The 14,985-nt window shown below is 34.2% G+C and overlaps 1 protein-coding gene across 1 annotated transcript in view; it reads left to right on the top strand.

The window, feature by feature from the left end:
- The window catches only part of LOC143238873 (E3 ubiquitin-protein ligase TRIM33-like), a 94,860-nt gene that overhangs the window by 52,092 nt on the left and 27,783 nt on the right, over nt 1–14,985 (top strand). The window contains exon 10 of the mRNA XM_076479478.1: nt 5,980–6,066. Within this exon, the coding sequence (XP_076335593.1) occupies nt 5,980–6,066 (87 nt within the window). The remainder of the gene's footprint in view (nt 1–5,979; nt 6,067–14,985) is intronic.

Here is a 14,985-nt window from a genome sequence, read left to right as displayed (position 1 = left end):
AGAGAGGCTTAAATTAATTTCCTTTAATGATACTCTGTACTGAAAACAATGTAGTATTATACATCATTCAATGGATTAAGACTTTGCCTTTTTATTGGTTATAATTGATATAGTATACAACTTCAGAAAGAATTATTGGAAACTTTGTGAAAGAAAGGGTGTGACAGGTGGTCATGGCAATTGGATATGATTTTATAGTTTGTCTCTGTAAACAGTAAGACTGAAGGCTATAAAAATGAGACTTTGCCTCAGTAATATTTATGTTATAATGTGTAATTCCGATAAGGTACATCAACCCCAGTATCATGTATAGTTATTCTTGTTCAGTGTTTCCCTATATGTGCAAAAACTGTTTTGCATGTCACAAGCCTTAACTTTCACATACCACACGATCAACCTGGTTCATCTACATCTGGCATGTAAATCATCAAGTGACAGCTCTCCACCAACAGGAGTGTGACACACCCTTCTGACACATGTTATTCCTTCTATTTGATTTTACTGATTTTACAGTGATTGAGTGTGCTTATTTCATTTTTTTCTTGCAAAGTATTGATTTAATTGATGTATTCATTTGCTACTGTTTGTTTTTGCTGTAGTAGTTTGCTGCAATAACTTACCTTTGTTGATTTTTTTTTCATTTTTGACTTCATAGTCTAAGATGGCTTCTGAAATTTGTTTCACAGCTTCTGATATTATTATTCATACTTTGAGTTCTATTACTGGTTTTAGGTTTGGGGGTCTTGACTGAGGATTTTTTGGCTCTCATTTATTTGGAGATTGATCATTTTATGAGGAATCTTTTACTTCCAGTAGTGTTCTGGTTTCTCCTGCATCATATGAACTTGTTCTGACAAGGACAATTTTGACAGCCTTTTTTCTACTTTAAACTATGCCATCTTACAAAATTTTCTAGCTGTAACTCAATTTTTTGTGGAATGCTTTCTCAGATGCATTACTTTTTCACAGTTTTCATATGATACTGCTATTTTCTTTGTTACTTATTATAATTTATTTGGATAATTATTATGATTTATTATATTATATGCATTAGGTATTACTATTTCAAATAACTGGAAATTTGAATTGAGAAGTTAATTAACTGTTAATATGTATCAAATTTATAGTACTTGCCAATAAGATTGATACATACAATATTCTTTTTTTAATGCAAATATAGTTTAATAATAATAATAAAAATTATAATGGTTATTACTAATAGTTATTACAAATAATTATTCATATACAAGAGTTTTACAAACTTAGACAATTCTGATTTTTATATTTGGTCTAGAACTGAATATTTTATCAATGATCCAGGTCCATGATGAGCAATTTAATTCTGAGTTGATACTGTCACACTTTGCTCAGACTTGATTGGCCTCACACCTTTACAGTCTTTTTCTAGCAAAGATATTTAATGTCCTCATAGAAATGTTAATGTTTGAAATCTGTAATCATTTCTGGTCAAATGTAATTTTCCAATTAATAGGCATTAATTACAATTGTAGCTTCGAAGGTCTATAGCACACTAACTGTAGCTGTCAAATAAGAGTCTTCTTCTGTCTTTCAAGAGGAATCATGCGAGTTTATAGAAATTTCAACAATGTTCTAGCATATTTTAGGAAAACAAATATTGTTGATTCTTGCTTTCAAGAATCTTCAACAAATTTAGAGAACAGGCAGGACCTGTGCAGTACACAGCCAACAACATATGTCATACGCAAAAATGAAGATTATAGTGAAACAAATGTAGGCACCGAAATGAATGTACAACAGTAAATTTGTTACACCTTTTTTTATGTTATGCCTGTCATTAGATTTATGCTGAGAATTTTATTTCTCATTTGAGGGCTGGTGTTAGTTTATCCTCTATGGACTTCTGATCATTATGTTTTGGCCTAGCAGCATCTTGATTCCCAGCAGTTGGAGACACTTTTGCCAATGTGGGAGCTTTTCCTTATTGTCCAATCCATTTCTCCTTTGTCCATTTCCTCAGCTTCATCTTACCCTATGTTACTTGTCCAACATAACTTTCTTTCTGAAGCATTCCACTGTTCTCTTGAGATGCTTTTGAGGGATACATTTTCCCTTTTACTTTTCTTGGTGCTGTTGTCCTGATTGGCTTTATCCTTTCATATGTGGTTTCTGTGCTGTTGAAATATTATTAGGAGGGATGCTGTCATTTCACAGATTTATCCACTTTTTCCTTATCTTTGTAACTTTCAGATGGCTTTTTTACTCCATTGAATTTGTTTTTAGAGATTTTTCAGAGTTTTTGGAATCACATGTAGACTCTGTGAGTTCACATTCAACTATTTAATCTTTGGTTACATGTTTGTTTTATTCTGAAACTGTGACATCATCCATAACTGCTTCTAGTCCTGCAACCTCTTGTCCTTTATAATTTTTTTACCACTAGGAGTTTGAAATTTTGCTGTGTGTCTCAACATCAGGTTCATCATTGCTAGTAGTTCCAGCAATTATCAAGTGTTTTCCGATCCAGTGGGGTACATTTGGCCAATTTTATTCTTTTCTGGTGGTTATTTACTACTAATTCTTGGTACTTCAGGTTTCATCGGAAGGTTTTGTTATCCTATTTTTTTACCCCTCCACATTCCTCTCCTGTACTGATTTTCTTTCTGTTATCTGGTATCCAACTGTACCTTCTGTCACAGAGAGCTTTTGAGCCCATCAGCCAACCTTCTTCAGGATTTACTCCAGGCTTTTTATCCTGTGGTCCATCTGTCTTGCCTTAGCCAGTTTCTGTATCTTTTCTGATTTCCTATGGAGTTCTTTATTACTCTTAGTGGATTTCCAGAGAACTATGGATGACGAAGATAGACATCTTGAATGTCTATTTTTATATTTATATTTTGTATCAGTCCAGGGTTAAGTACGAGGTTTTGTATCATATATTCACAAACATATGTAATTTTTGAGAGGAGTCATGACTTACTTGCTGTAGGTTTAAGGTAGTCTGGCTCCTGTTAACTCATTCTAAACTGTAATTTTCTCATCATAGACATCTACTGCTGACAGTTTTCCATGCATTTACTACTTCCTTGGTTTCTGCACAAGAAGTTCTATCATTTTTGAGGACTTCAACTTCTGTGGAAGCCCTTATTCCTTTAGGGTGGCCATATATGTCTCATCATCACCAAGAAAATTTTTTGGGGTCCCTTTGACTTTCCAGTTATCTTTCCTCCTTCCCCTATGTACTGTCTGCATTAGTGATTGAACAAGGAGGGTATAACGAAGAGAATACTTCTTCCACCTTGATCAGATTTGTATTTAATCACAGATATTTCTCTCCAAGACTGTTGAGTGTGGATCCATCAGCAAGAGGCTTCTAGGAAGTGGTTTCAGATCATAATGTTTTACTATTTCAACATCTTGGAGCTTATGGGGTACAGCATGCTTTAGTTCATTTTCTTCCACTGGTACAGTTCCAAGATGTTTTGTTCCATTCTGACAGTTCCACTAGTGTGGCCCATTTCAGTCACTTGAGGGCACATGTTTTTGTTCCATTTGTGGTCTAATATTGGAGGAAACTCTTTAGTCAGACATACTGCCTATTCCTCATTTAAATCTCTCACTGTCTTCATTGGGTAACTGTTTCTTCCTATTTGGAGTACCTACATGTTGCTATTTTTTAAACTTTGGTGCAGCTGTGACGTGGTAAGTTATCTTTCATATATATATATTTCCTTCAAGGAGCATGTTACATTTAGAATTCAGATCTTGCTAAGTGTGAGCAGGTATGCTTCCTATATCTGAAATCTGTATTTTATGGCCAAGATGTACATACATGTCTAATAATATTGGGTGTTTTGCAAGGTGGCTAGTACATTTTTTCTTCACACTACATTTAATTTATTAATGTATCTGTTCCAGACATAACTAGCCTATGGGTAAAGCAGAAGAGTGTATCTGCCTATCCCTGCCATTCATGGCAGGTTTTAGGTTTTCATGGTCATCCAACCAGCAGTGTCTCTGGTGTTGGCATTCCTCTGGATTTGCCACTGTATCTTATTTACCATTGTTTTTTTTTGTGAATTACAGAGTTATCCTCCTGAATGTGATCACTTACATTTGGTACAGTGTTAGTTGGTGGTGTTCTGCTGGTGTGTGATCCATCAGTAATGCACTCCACCTCTGTACAGTTGGTCATGGAGGTTGAAGCTGTGACAGGCATATGTGGAGTTCAATCTAGAGGGTGAGGTTGCATATATCTTACATTTATGTGCAATGGGATCTGGAGGTTCATGTTTCACTCCAACTTTTGTGTGGTAGATCTGTCACATTGCAGTTCACTTCTTCCATTGGGAACCCTTGTCCAACCATCACCTGGTTGTCAGTTCCCGATGAGTGATTTTGGATCAATATAAATCCTCACGTGTTGGTTGTGATCTCTTGTCTTACTCCTGATTTCATATTTTTCCTTTATATTCTCCACCTTTGTGCAGTCTTGTCTGGAGTTTGATGTTGTTTGGGGTGAAAGTTCTTCCTCATCAGAGTTTTTTCTTTGTATGAGGGGTTCCAATATAATTTGATTTGATTTGAGGTGAACTACTACATTGGAACATTTCTTCATACTGTCATTTGAGTATTGGTTTCCCAGATACATGAATGGTTGTGGATTTGCACCTATGTACATTATTTAGTAGATCAGTTTGACATGTATATAATTCCATTCTTCTCAGCTTGAAGTTAAGTTGATGGTGGATCCTCCTCCTACAAAATGCTAGAATTTGTAATCTTGGTGCTGCTTTGTTTTGGGTTGTAGTTTTTTGGCCGAATATAGTCCGTTTTTTGGTTGTATATCTCTCACTTTTCTCTCATATATGCAACACCTATTCCCACTGAGCAAGGAGTATACCTGGTACAGAAATAGTGTAGTCTCTTGCATATGTTTCTTTCCAAATGAGGTTACAATTCATAAGTATTCTCCAGATGCTTTTGAAAGATACTTATTTCTATCACTCACACCAGTCTTTCTGCTAATTTATTGTGGGATTCTAGATATGTATGTGACAAGAGGTAAGGTACCATATTGGAAATTATTTTCATATTCTGAAAATATATTTCCAGTAGGTACTTATTTCCCACTGAAAACTGGTGAATCTTTCTTTTCTGCCTAATCCTGAAGTGAGAGTTTGGTAGAATCAAATAGAGTAAGTCACGTGCATCAGGAATGTGTGCCACTCTTTTATTGGTGGAGGTTTGATTTATATATAAGACATAGTTGAACTGTGTTGATTGGAGGTGTACATGGAGATTAAAGACTTATGGTATGTGAAAAAAATGTTTGCATATAGAGGACAGCACTGAACAAGAATAGTCATGTATGTGATGGGAGGATAAGCACTTATTGGAAATATATTTTTAATATAGGAAAATAATAAATTTACATTAAGTTCCATATTTCAGAGAGGGGGTGGTAAATAAGTTCAGAGAAAGGGGGAAGACCAAAGCAACAAATGCCACAATTCTCATACAATGAAGTACTGAAAATTAAAAAAAAATTTATAAGATTAAGAACATAAAGTTTGTATAATATTAAAATTTGATTTATTTACAATTCTTTGATGCAAAGTTTATTCTTATACATTGATAATAAAGTAATTTAATTAAATTTTCAATGTAATTCTGTTAAAAGGTTGTGAAATACATATCAAAGCTTCTGTTCAACTTCTTGTTTAACATTAATTTATGAAAAGAGGAAAGAAATTTCAATAATGACATCCAATTTTCTTTTATATTTATATATATAAAAGAATTATTTAGTTTTTTTATTGTTTTATTATGTTTTTGTTGCCTGTAAATTAGTTACTTTTCATTAAACTTATACATATTGCAATTATACATAACATAAAAATGTAGCTTTAAAATTTGTATCTTGTTTATTTATTAACATAACAATAGTTTCCAATTTTTCATGGTTTTGCATTATTTGAATGATTATGGGGATTTCAGAATGAGTTTGCTGATCTGTCACAAAGGAAAGTACCTGATGCAGACATTTTGCAAGACAGTTTGAGGCCTAGTGTCTTTCAAAAAAAGGTACATCTTAAGCTCTAGACTTATGACTTATTTGAAAATATTTTTTTAAAAATTTTGTGAGTTTTAGCAAAACACAATTAATTTCTGAAACAACCATTGAAATTTGTTTCTTAAGAGTAACAATATTTTTGGAATATTTGGAAATAACACAGAAAAGTAGTTCTACATTATAGAATATATTTTGTTGAGAATTTTGTATATTACGGTCATGTTTAATAAACAATATCACACATATAGAAGTTATGTATTTATTTTAAATCAGGGGTGTGCAACATTTTTCGTCGGTGGGCCATATAACCAACTTCATCAATCAAGCGGGGCCACTTAAAAAACAAGCTTATTCGTGTACATGCACAATAAATTAAAAAAAATTCTCAAAATGCAAGCAATAATATTTTATATTTTTGCATGAGTGATCATTTTAGTGCGACACTTGAAATTTAGAGTCCTTGCAGAGCTTGTCAATATCAGCTTTGACAGAAGTGGTTGCCACTCTTAACTGACTGGTCAAATGTTCATCAGTCAGCTGACTTCTACATTTGGTTTTGATGAGCTTCATTTTGGAGAAAAATTGCTCACAGCAGTAGGTGCTACCAAAAAGGGAGGCAATTCTTTGTGCATGACGGGACAAATTGGGAAACTTTTCACATATACAGAGTTTGTAAAAGTCTAGCAAACTGTTTTCAGAGAATTTCCTTTTAGTGTCCATGTCAGCCTGCAGTTCAATGAGTTCCATTTGGCAATCATCAGGACTGTCTTCCACTGCCAAATCAAAGGTTGAGCGAACAATTTCAATCTAATTTCAGTTTGTCTGAAATCTGGAAATCTGTTTGCAAACTCATCACGCAGCTTTTGTACACTGGTTCCATATTTGGTGCAATCCAGATTAGGAAATTCCAGTTTCCTGGTTGCAAGACATGTAAAATGGGTCAATATGGCTCTTCTCAACTGAACCTGGAAAAGTTCCACTTTCTTCTCAAAAGCACAAATATGCTCAAACAACTTATTCACAAGTTGACTTTTCCCTTGTAGTTTTAAGTTTAAATCAGACAGATGCTGTGTAATGTCTGTGAGGAATGCTAAGTCATTCAGCCAGTTCTCATTGCTCAAGAAGTCCACATTCTGACGTTTGCTCTCCATGAAGAACTTAATCTCCTCTCGCAGATTCCAGAATCTCTTCAAAGTAGCAGCTCTACTAAGCCAGCGTACAGCAGAGAAGTACAAAACATCTGAATACTCACTGTCCAGCTCATCTAAAAAGTTTTAAATTGTCGATGATTTAATCCTCGTGTTCAAACATAATTTACGCATTGGACGACATTTTCATGACTTCTGCAAAATCCAGAACTTTGGTGCACAAGCTCTCTTGGTGAATAATGCAATGGCTTACAACTACGTCTTGTGCTCCAATTGCAGTTAGAAATTTCTTGGTGAATCCATTTGTCCTACCTGTCATGGAAGGAGCACCATCTGTTGTAACACCACATAATTTATAAGGATTCAGTTCAAACTTTTCTACAACCTTAAGCACTTGTTCACAAATATCCTGTCCTGTGGTTGTGGAGGAAAGGCTTGCCATATCTAAAACTCTTGAAAACATCAAAGCCTGCAGTAACAGCTCTGATGAAAATGACAAGTTGGGATGTGTCATTGATATCAGTGCTTTCATCAAAGCCAGACTGAAAGCTTCACACGAATTCAATCTCTCTTTCAAAGTTTCTTTGATGTCCTCTGAAAGATCTTTTGTCCTCGTGAGACAGTAAAGCGGGAAAGGCTAGTTTGCTCCACCAAATATTTTTTCTCTGGACATGCATATTCTGTGAATATTGTTAAACAATTTTAATAAATTCTCCATCACTGAAAGGCTTTCCCTTTTCTGCCATACATTCACAAAGCTTAAAACTCAGTTTTGTCACCAGTTCTGAATTTTTCTTGAAAGTGGTAAAACACCTTGTTGCTTTTCAATGGATGTTTTAAATGTTCAATTTTGTCCTTTCGTGCCTGACCAACAATTTCATCAAACTGGGAGGAGTGCTTAGTTGCGTAATGTCGCTTAATATTGTACTCTTTCATGACTGCAATTGTAGTTTGACAGACGAGGCAGACAACACCTTGATTATGTGGGACAACAAGATATTTTGTGCACCATTCACTGTTGAATAACCTTCCCTCATCATCAATTTTCGTTTCTTAACTGCTGACATTTTACTAGCCCTGAAATCAAAACAAAAATTATTCTCACGAAAATAGCAAAGTAGAAAAAAAACAGAATTTATTTACACATGGAACCTCTTATGGACAGAAACACGTTTCTAAATTGGCATCCCGATCATAGCCTTCCGGTACTTAAATTAATTGAGAATAGCAAAATACAGTGTGACCTCGCCTATTCGCGGTTCGCCATTCAGCGGCCCGCATATTCGCGGGTTATCGCGCGAACTGCGTTTTGTAGGTCACAGAGACTGAAAGGGCTTTTCGAGGAGATTTCTGTTGTATTTACTCAATCAAGCCGTTTTATCAATTGTCGTCTTCACCAAACAAGATTGGACTGCTATTGGCTGACTGCCTCAGCTTCCCCAACAACGCATAAGCGGCAAAGCACAGCCCGGTAGCGCACGGTACAATTTAGTGAAATACATAACAGTATGCAATATTGCTACATTATTACTGCATCAATGAGTATACGTATCATTAGTGATTGGGAAGCATTTCATATAGTATATAATCGCATACATATACGTTTTAAAACTGCATCCAATATTAGCGGTTTTAAGCTATTCGCGGGAGGGTAAAGAACGTAACCCAGCGAATAACGAGGTCACACTGTACATAGAATCAGATGCATCTGAAAGCAAAAATTTTAATAAATTCAGTAAAGTCACAACAATATGCTAAATAATAATCAATTTACCTTCAATCTCTTGTAGTAACTGTAAAAGGTAATAAAATTTTCACCAATAATGAATGACGGACAGCAGAGGTTAGGGAAAATTGTCGCCATGGCGAAGGCGAGGTTCAGGACATGGCGTTGAGTCGTAGACAATAGTGCTAGTGCACGTCACCTATTCATGCCCTAAGGAGGCCGACCAATCAATTTGGCCTGCTCCTCTCTAGCAAAGATAATTTTAGAAGTTTGTCGAAGTGAAGCCTGGGAATCCCGTAGGATCGATGCTTTTAAAAATATTCCATTTGCGTTGGATTACAGATCAGGCCACATGGTTAGATTACAACAACTAGGGCCACACTAAATGGCTTGGCGGGCCGGGTTGTGGCTCGCGGGTCGCCTGTTGCACACCCCTGTTTTGAATCATTATTTTCTGACTCTATTTTTCATTTAGATGCCACGTTTTTGTAACATTATACGTAGAAGTGATCAAAAATATGTTTTTTTCTCAATGAAATAAATATCTGTTTGCTGAAAAGTTCTACATACATTTGATAAGATTGTAAATATTAATTCATAATTGTTCCAAAATAATTTGCTTTACATTAGTTACATTGTTGATATATGAGACTAGTCTTTGCTGGGGCTTTGCAATATTTACTATAGATTTATGATTAGTAAAATGAAGGCTAATAATAAAGATGAAGATAATTAAGTGAAGCTGTTTAGAATAATTTCGATAGGATGTATTATACCTTTTTCATAAAAGCTTTTTTGATTTGGACTGCTCTGTATTGGTGAATATTTTTGTTTGACTCTGTACTTGCTACTCCCACTTATTGCTGCATGCTAACATGTAAATGATTGTGCAGCAACTCTAATCGTAACTATTGCCCTCTAATCATGCATGTGTTAATCACTTCTCAGTTGGCAATCCTACTGACAATACATGTCTTTTGCTTAAAATTTAACTAACCTATTTACATCTTTGTACTGCCATGAATCTCTGCTTCAGTTCATTTGTTATTTTATGTCTTTTTCTGTTTCTTGGAGAGTTAAATTTTTCTTTATCTTCTCTCCTCTTTCACTTTTGGGAGTTATTCACTCACAGTTTCAAGTTGTCAAGATTATGACAGCTCTTGCTGCAGCACTGGAATTATCGGTCATGTTTAGGACCTAATGTACCATTATGTTTACTGGCAGGTGTTGGTTGATTGACTCCATTATATCCTGTATGCATCAATGTAACATGTATACAAAGATACCAACTCACAAGTCACAAGGTCATTTTGCACCAAGTGTTGAGATGGAGTGTTCCATTGAACTGCTCATAGGTGTACCTTGTGGTCTTTTACATGATAAATATTTTTGTCTCAGGCCAAACACTAATAGTTTAACAGGAGTAAAGCATACAGAGATTGCTGTCAATCTCTAATGATTCATAGTGTTTGATGCTTTTCCCACATATCTGACATACAGTTTTATACATAGTAAAGAGTTGAATGATGCACTCTGTCAACATGATTTTTTCTGCTTTTCAGTATAGAGTATTATGGTCACCTTAATGTACTGTCTCTCTGTTGCTGTATTCTTCAGGGTGCTCCAGTGCATTATTTCTCTCCCCTTCTAATGACATATGGGAGGCATTACCACTGGGGTGATGGATCATAGAGGTCTGTCCTCATGAGTGAGCTCTATATCACTCAGATGAGGGTAGGGCATTGACATTCTGTGGGTGTCAGTGACTGATATCCTTCCTACCATAGGCCTCATGTACAATTCCAGATGCTGCTAGGTGTTGAATGTTGCACTGTTATATATATTATAATCATAAATATTTCAAGCCATAAATCAAAACACATTAACATGAAATTAAAAAAAAATTAAATATGCTGCACATTTAAAAGAAAATAAAATCAGAGAAATTCTATTACAAATTACGAAAACTTTTTAGTTAAAAATAAGGTCATCTGAGAACTTGGCACTACTTTATGCATTTGAACTTCTTAAACCACATATAAAAGCACGAGAGTCACAGTAAACTATCACTTTACTGATGTCCTGTTAATTAGTACCTCTACCATGTTGGGGGCAGGAATGTTAACTTCAAGAGGTAAGTTTTATCTTACTAGCCCCCAAATGGTAATACCTTATTTTCATTTTATTTTTTATTTATTGTTTTTCATCTTTTTATGTTTATTTTCTTCTTATTCTAACTTGGGAGAACAGTCACCTTCCCACAACTGTCTGCAGGCAGTGAAGAGTGATATAGATGTGGAACGTTGTGGGCTTGAGCACTCACATCACGCTTTCCTTATTTTTAATTTTCTTATGTGAGACTAGCAAATTGGAGGTTAAGATTGATAAGTAGTGTATCCCCACTGCAATGTGGGTCCTCTTTCCACAGTCACCTTCAAAACCTAGGATACATTTTATAATCTTACATTGTAGCTTGTGTTATGGACATGTGGGGCTTAGTCATTAGGTCAACTTTATGCTCATTACAAAGAAATTTATTTGGATTTTTGGTCATGCTGTTGCTAGTGGAGCATACAAGTCACTAACTCAAACAATTTTTCACATGGTAGAAATAACTCGCACAAAGACAGTGGAATAAAAACTAGATAACATCCTTATATTTACACTGTTGAGCATTTTGTCTCTGTCAAACTCCGAGGATATCTTGAAACAATACTAATTCTAAGTTATTGAATTCTTTCTTTTGAAACTATAGATGTATGCTACTATGACTTTCTAGTATGTTCAACAATATGGGCACACCATTAATTAAATTATCAACTAATTTGACACAAGAAATTATCTTGGTTATAATGAATATAACTGTACAAACAGTTCTGCTGAGATATCTCTCAGTAATTCCAGTATAAGATCTACTGTTTCTTCAGTAGAGTTAATAGTATTTGATTTTCTATCCTTATAAATTATTAATCCTTAAGTGAAATGCTATTAGACAAGATTAGAAATAACACATGTAGAAGGAATTTGTGAGGCAAACTTCTTGTAGATTGTGGATTGCTGCCATTTTCTGGAGTCAAAACAATTCCTAGGAGTAACTTGGTGAGTGCTTAGATGTTACGTTTAGAGTCAGAAACACAGAATTTTTACACAATTTTTATTGTTTTTCTAATTGTTCAGGAAATTTAGGTGATCTACTTTTAAATGTAATTGTTTTAACTTGATTGGTACAAGTAGGATCTTCCATCAGTAAATGGACTGTTCCATCATACTGTAACCAGAATCCACTTTGTTATTGGTTTTACAGTACTTATTTCTGTCTATTATGTAATATCTTTGGTGGAAGCATTTAAGGCAGTTATCTTAGAGTGTATTGTGACAAACTTCGTAACTCGTGTCTTTTCACTAAGATTAATTTAGTCATGGATTTCCCTCACTATCTCATTAACTGTTTTTGGTGACATAGATTCATTTAATCAGGAGCTTTATCCAAACAATTAGAGATTTTTTACAACATATTTGTTTGACACTGGAGTCTGTAGCTGTGAATTTTCTCACCTCTAGCTCAAAACAACGTTGTGTCCACATCTTTTAAAAATATTTTTCAATTTATTGCTTTTTCCATAGTATACATTATTTATATAAAAAGAAACATACTCCTTGAAAACCTATACACACACACACACACACACACACACACACACACACACACAGTTTTGAATATATATATATATATATACATACTTAGTTTTGTATTCAACAAATACTTCAGTCCTCACTTCATAGGAAAGTTTCATCTCAGAAAAACTATCACACAATCTCCTTGATCTGTCTCTGTCAAGGCATTTAACAATATGTTGAATTACTGTAAACTAATTATTAAATTTGGATATCTTTTACATAAGATTAATAATCAACATGTATCAATTACTTGTTACTTCTTTATGCAAAATTATTCAAATAACATATATCAAGATTCTTGTATGAAAATCAAAGTTCCTACATAAAAACGTATGTATATATTTCCTTACTTTATACAAAACACAGGAAAAGTTGAAATAATTTCATAATGCTAAAATTTCCTAGAATCATTAAATGAACAACCTTGAGTAACATAGAGTAAAAAGTGATTTCTGACATATATATCACATATTGATTCTGTTTGGGTTACATCGGTTATTTATATCCTTACTACTACACAGAAAAAATAATAATTTGCCCCTCACCATGTAAAAAGTGGGACATAGAAGAGCAACAGGTCATCCTATCATAAAGAATGCAGGACTTTATCACCATATGCTCATCTGACATATGGTGGTACTTACACTGGGTTGCTTTTATCTGGAGCCTGTAATATGTAGGACAATCTTAGGCTTCTATGTTTGCACAGGGTATCTCCACCATAGAGGCCTAGAATTTTGCTTTCTCACCATCTTTAGATTTTGGTATATTTCTATCTTAACATTTAACACAATTTGACTGAATCATGAAAATTGCCATCTCCTTACTCCCAGCTAGTCAAAGACTATTGGATGTGGCAAAAATCTTTGTCACCCAATAGGTCTGTTTCTCTGAAATGGTAGTTGGAAGCATTTGGTATCATACTACTCTGAAGCATATTTCATTACTGTCACTTCCTTAATGATGTGGCCTGGCATGGCCAGGTGGTTAAGGCACTCGACTTGTAATCTGAGGGTCGTGGGTTTTAATCCCCATCACACCAAACATGCTTGCCCTTTCAGTCATGGGAGTGTTATAATGTGACTGTCAATCCCATTATTTGTTGATAAAAGAGTAGCCCAAGAGTTGGTGGTGGGTGGTGATGAGTAGCTGTCTTTCCTCTAGTCTTACACTGCTAAATTAGGGACAGCTAGTGCAGATAGCCCTCATGTAGCTTTGCGTGAAATTCAAAACAAACAAGCCAAACCTTTATGATGTACAGATCCACTATGTTGCATTTCTCTAATTCTACATTAGTATTTCTCTCCCTGGGTAGTCTGCAAGTTTTAACACACAAACCACATAACTACATTAATTTAATAACAATTTTATTTTGATTTGTTTCATTCATGTATCGTATTGATTCTTGTTTGATTTGTATTACACAGGTTGGTTTCACAAGGTTAATATTTCACTTTGTATATCAGTTTTAAGGTATCTCATGATCTTTTTTTCACAGAATAACAGACAGTCAAATTCTTGATTTCTTCAGTTTTTCAATGTTTTCAGTCTTTGCTGTCGGTTATAAATCAAGTTAATTCTATTCATTGTTCCTATTAACATTCTCCATATATCGGCTTGGTCAGTTTGACCGACTACGTGACGTCTTTTTACTCATTAAAGTCGTTATAGATTTAATACTTCTAAATTTCAATATGAAGTATTGTGTATCTTCACAGAATTTGGAAGTCTTTCAGTTAACATTGTAAGTCTTTCACACACAAAAAATCATATTTTCTAGTGTAGTATTTTTAACAAACTAAAGATTTGTTCATGAATATATTGAGTATTTGTTTGAATAGTCTGTATGTAAAGTGATTTTCATATCAAGATTAAAAATACATTTATTTATCACAAAAATCTCTTTTGTGTAATCCCTAAAACCTCCTAAATACATTTAAAATGATTTTCAGTAACATCTATATTTCATCTACTATTTTCTCTACCCTAACTCTATACAAGGTTGATAAATTTGAGTGAACTTGTAACCCCTCCCCAAAAAATCAAATCTAAATTACTCTTTTTTTTTTCTTCTATAATGACTTCAATTGTAGTGTGGAACTAAATTTGTTTATCCTAAGTAGCTTTAAACTCATAACAGTATACATCTATTTACAGTTACATTTTATTGTTTTATTACCCATTTGATTACCCATTGAATTTTTTTATAATTACTATCTGTGCCATTATAAGTTGTAATTCACTCTGTGAATGTGCATCTCACATTATTCTATTGAGTTATATTTCCCCACAAGCTGTTCATGTGTATACCTCATGTGACATTTTTATAATATTATTATTTATTTAACCTTATCTAAATTTACTTAAAAATATCCATA

Source organism: Tachypleus tridentatus, chromosome 13 (assembly GCF_004210375.1).
Source record: "Tachypleus tridentatus isolate NWPU-2018 chromosome 13, ASM421037v1, whole genome shotgun sequence".
Classification (NCBI taxonomy): Eukaryota; Metazoa; Arthropoda; class Merostomata; order Xiphosura; family Limulidae; genus Tachypleus; species Tachypleus tridentatus.
This window is presented reverse-complemented; position numbering and strand designations above follow the sequence as displayed.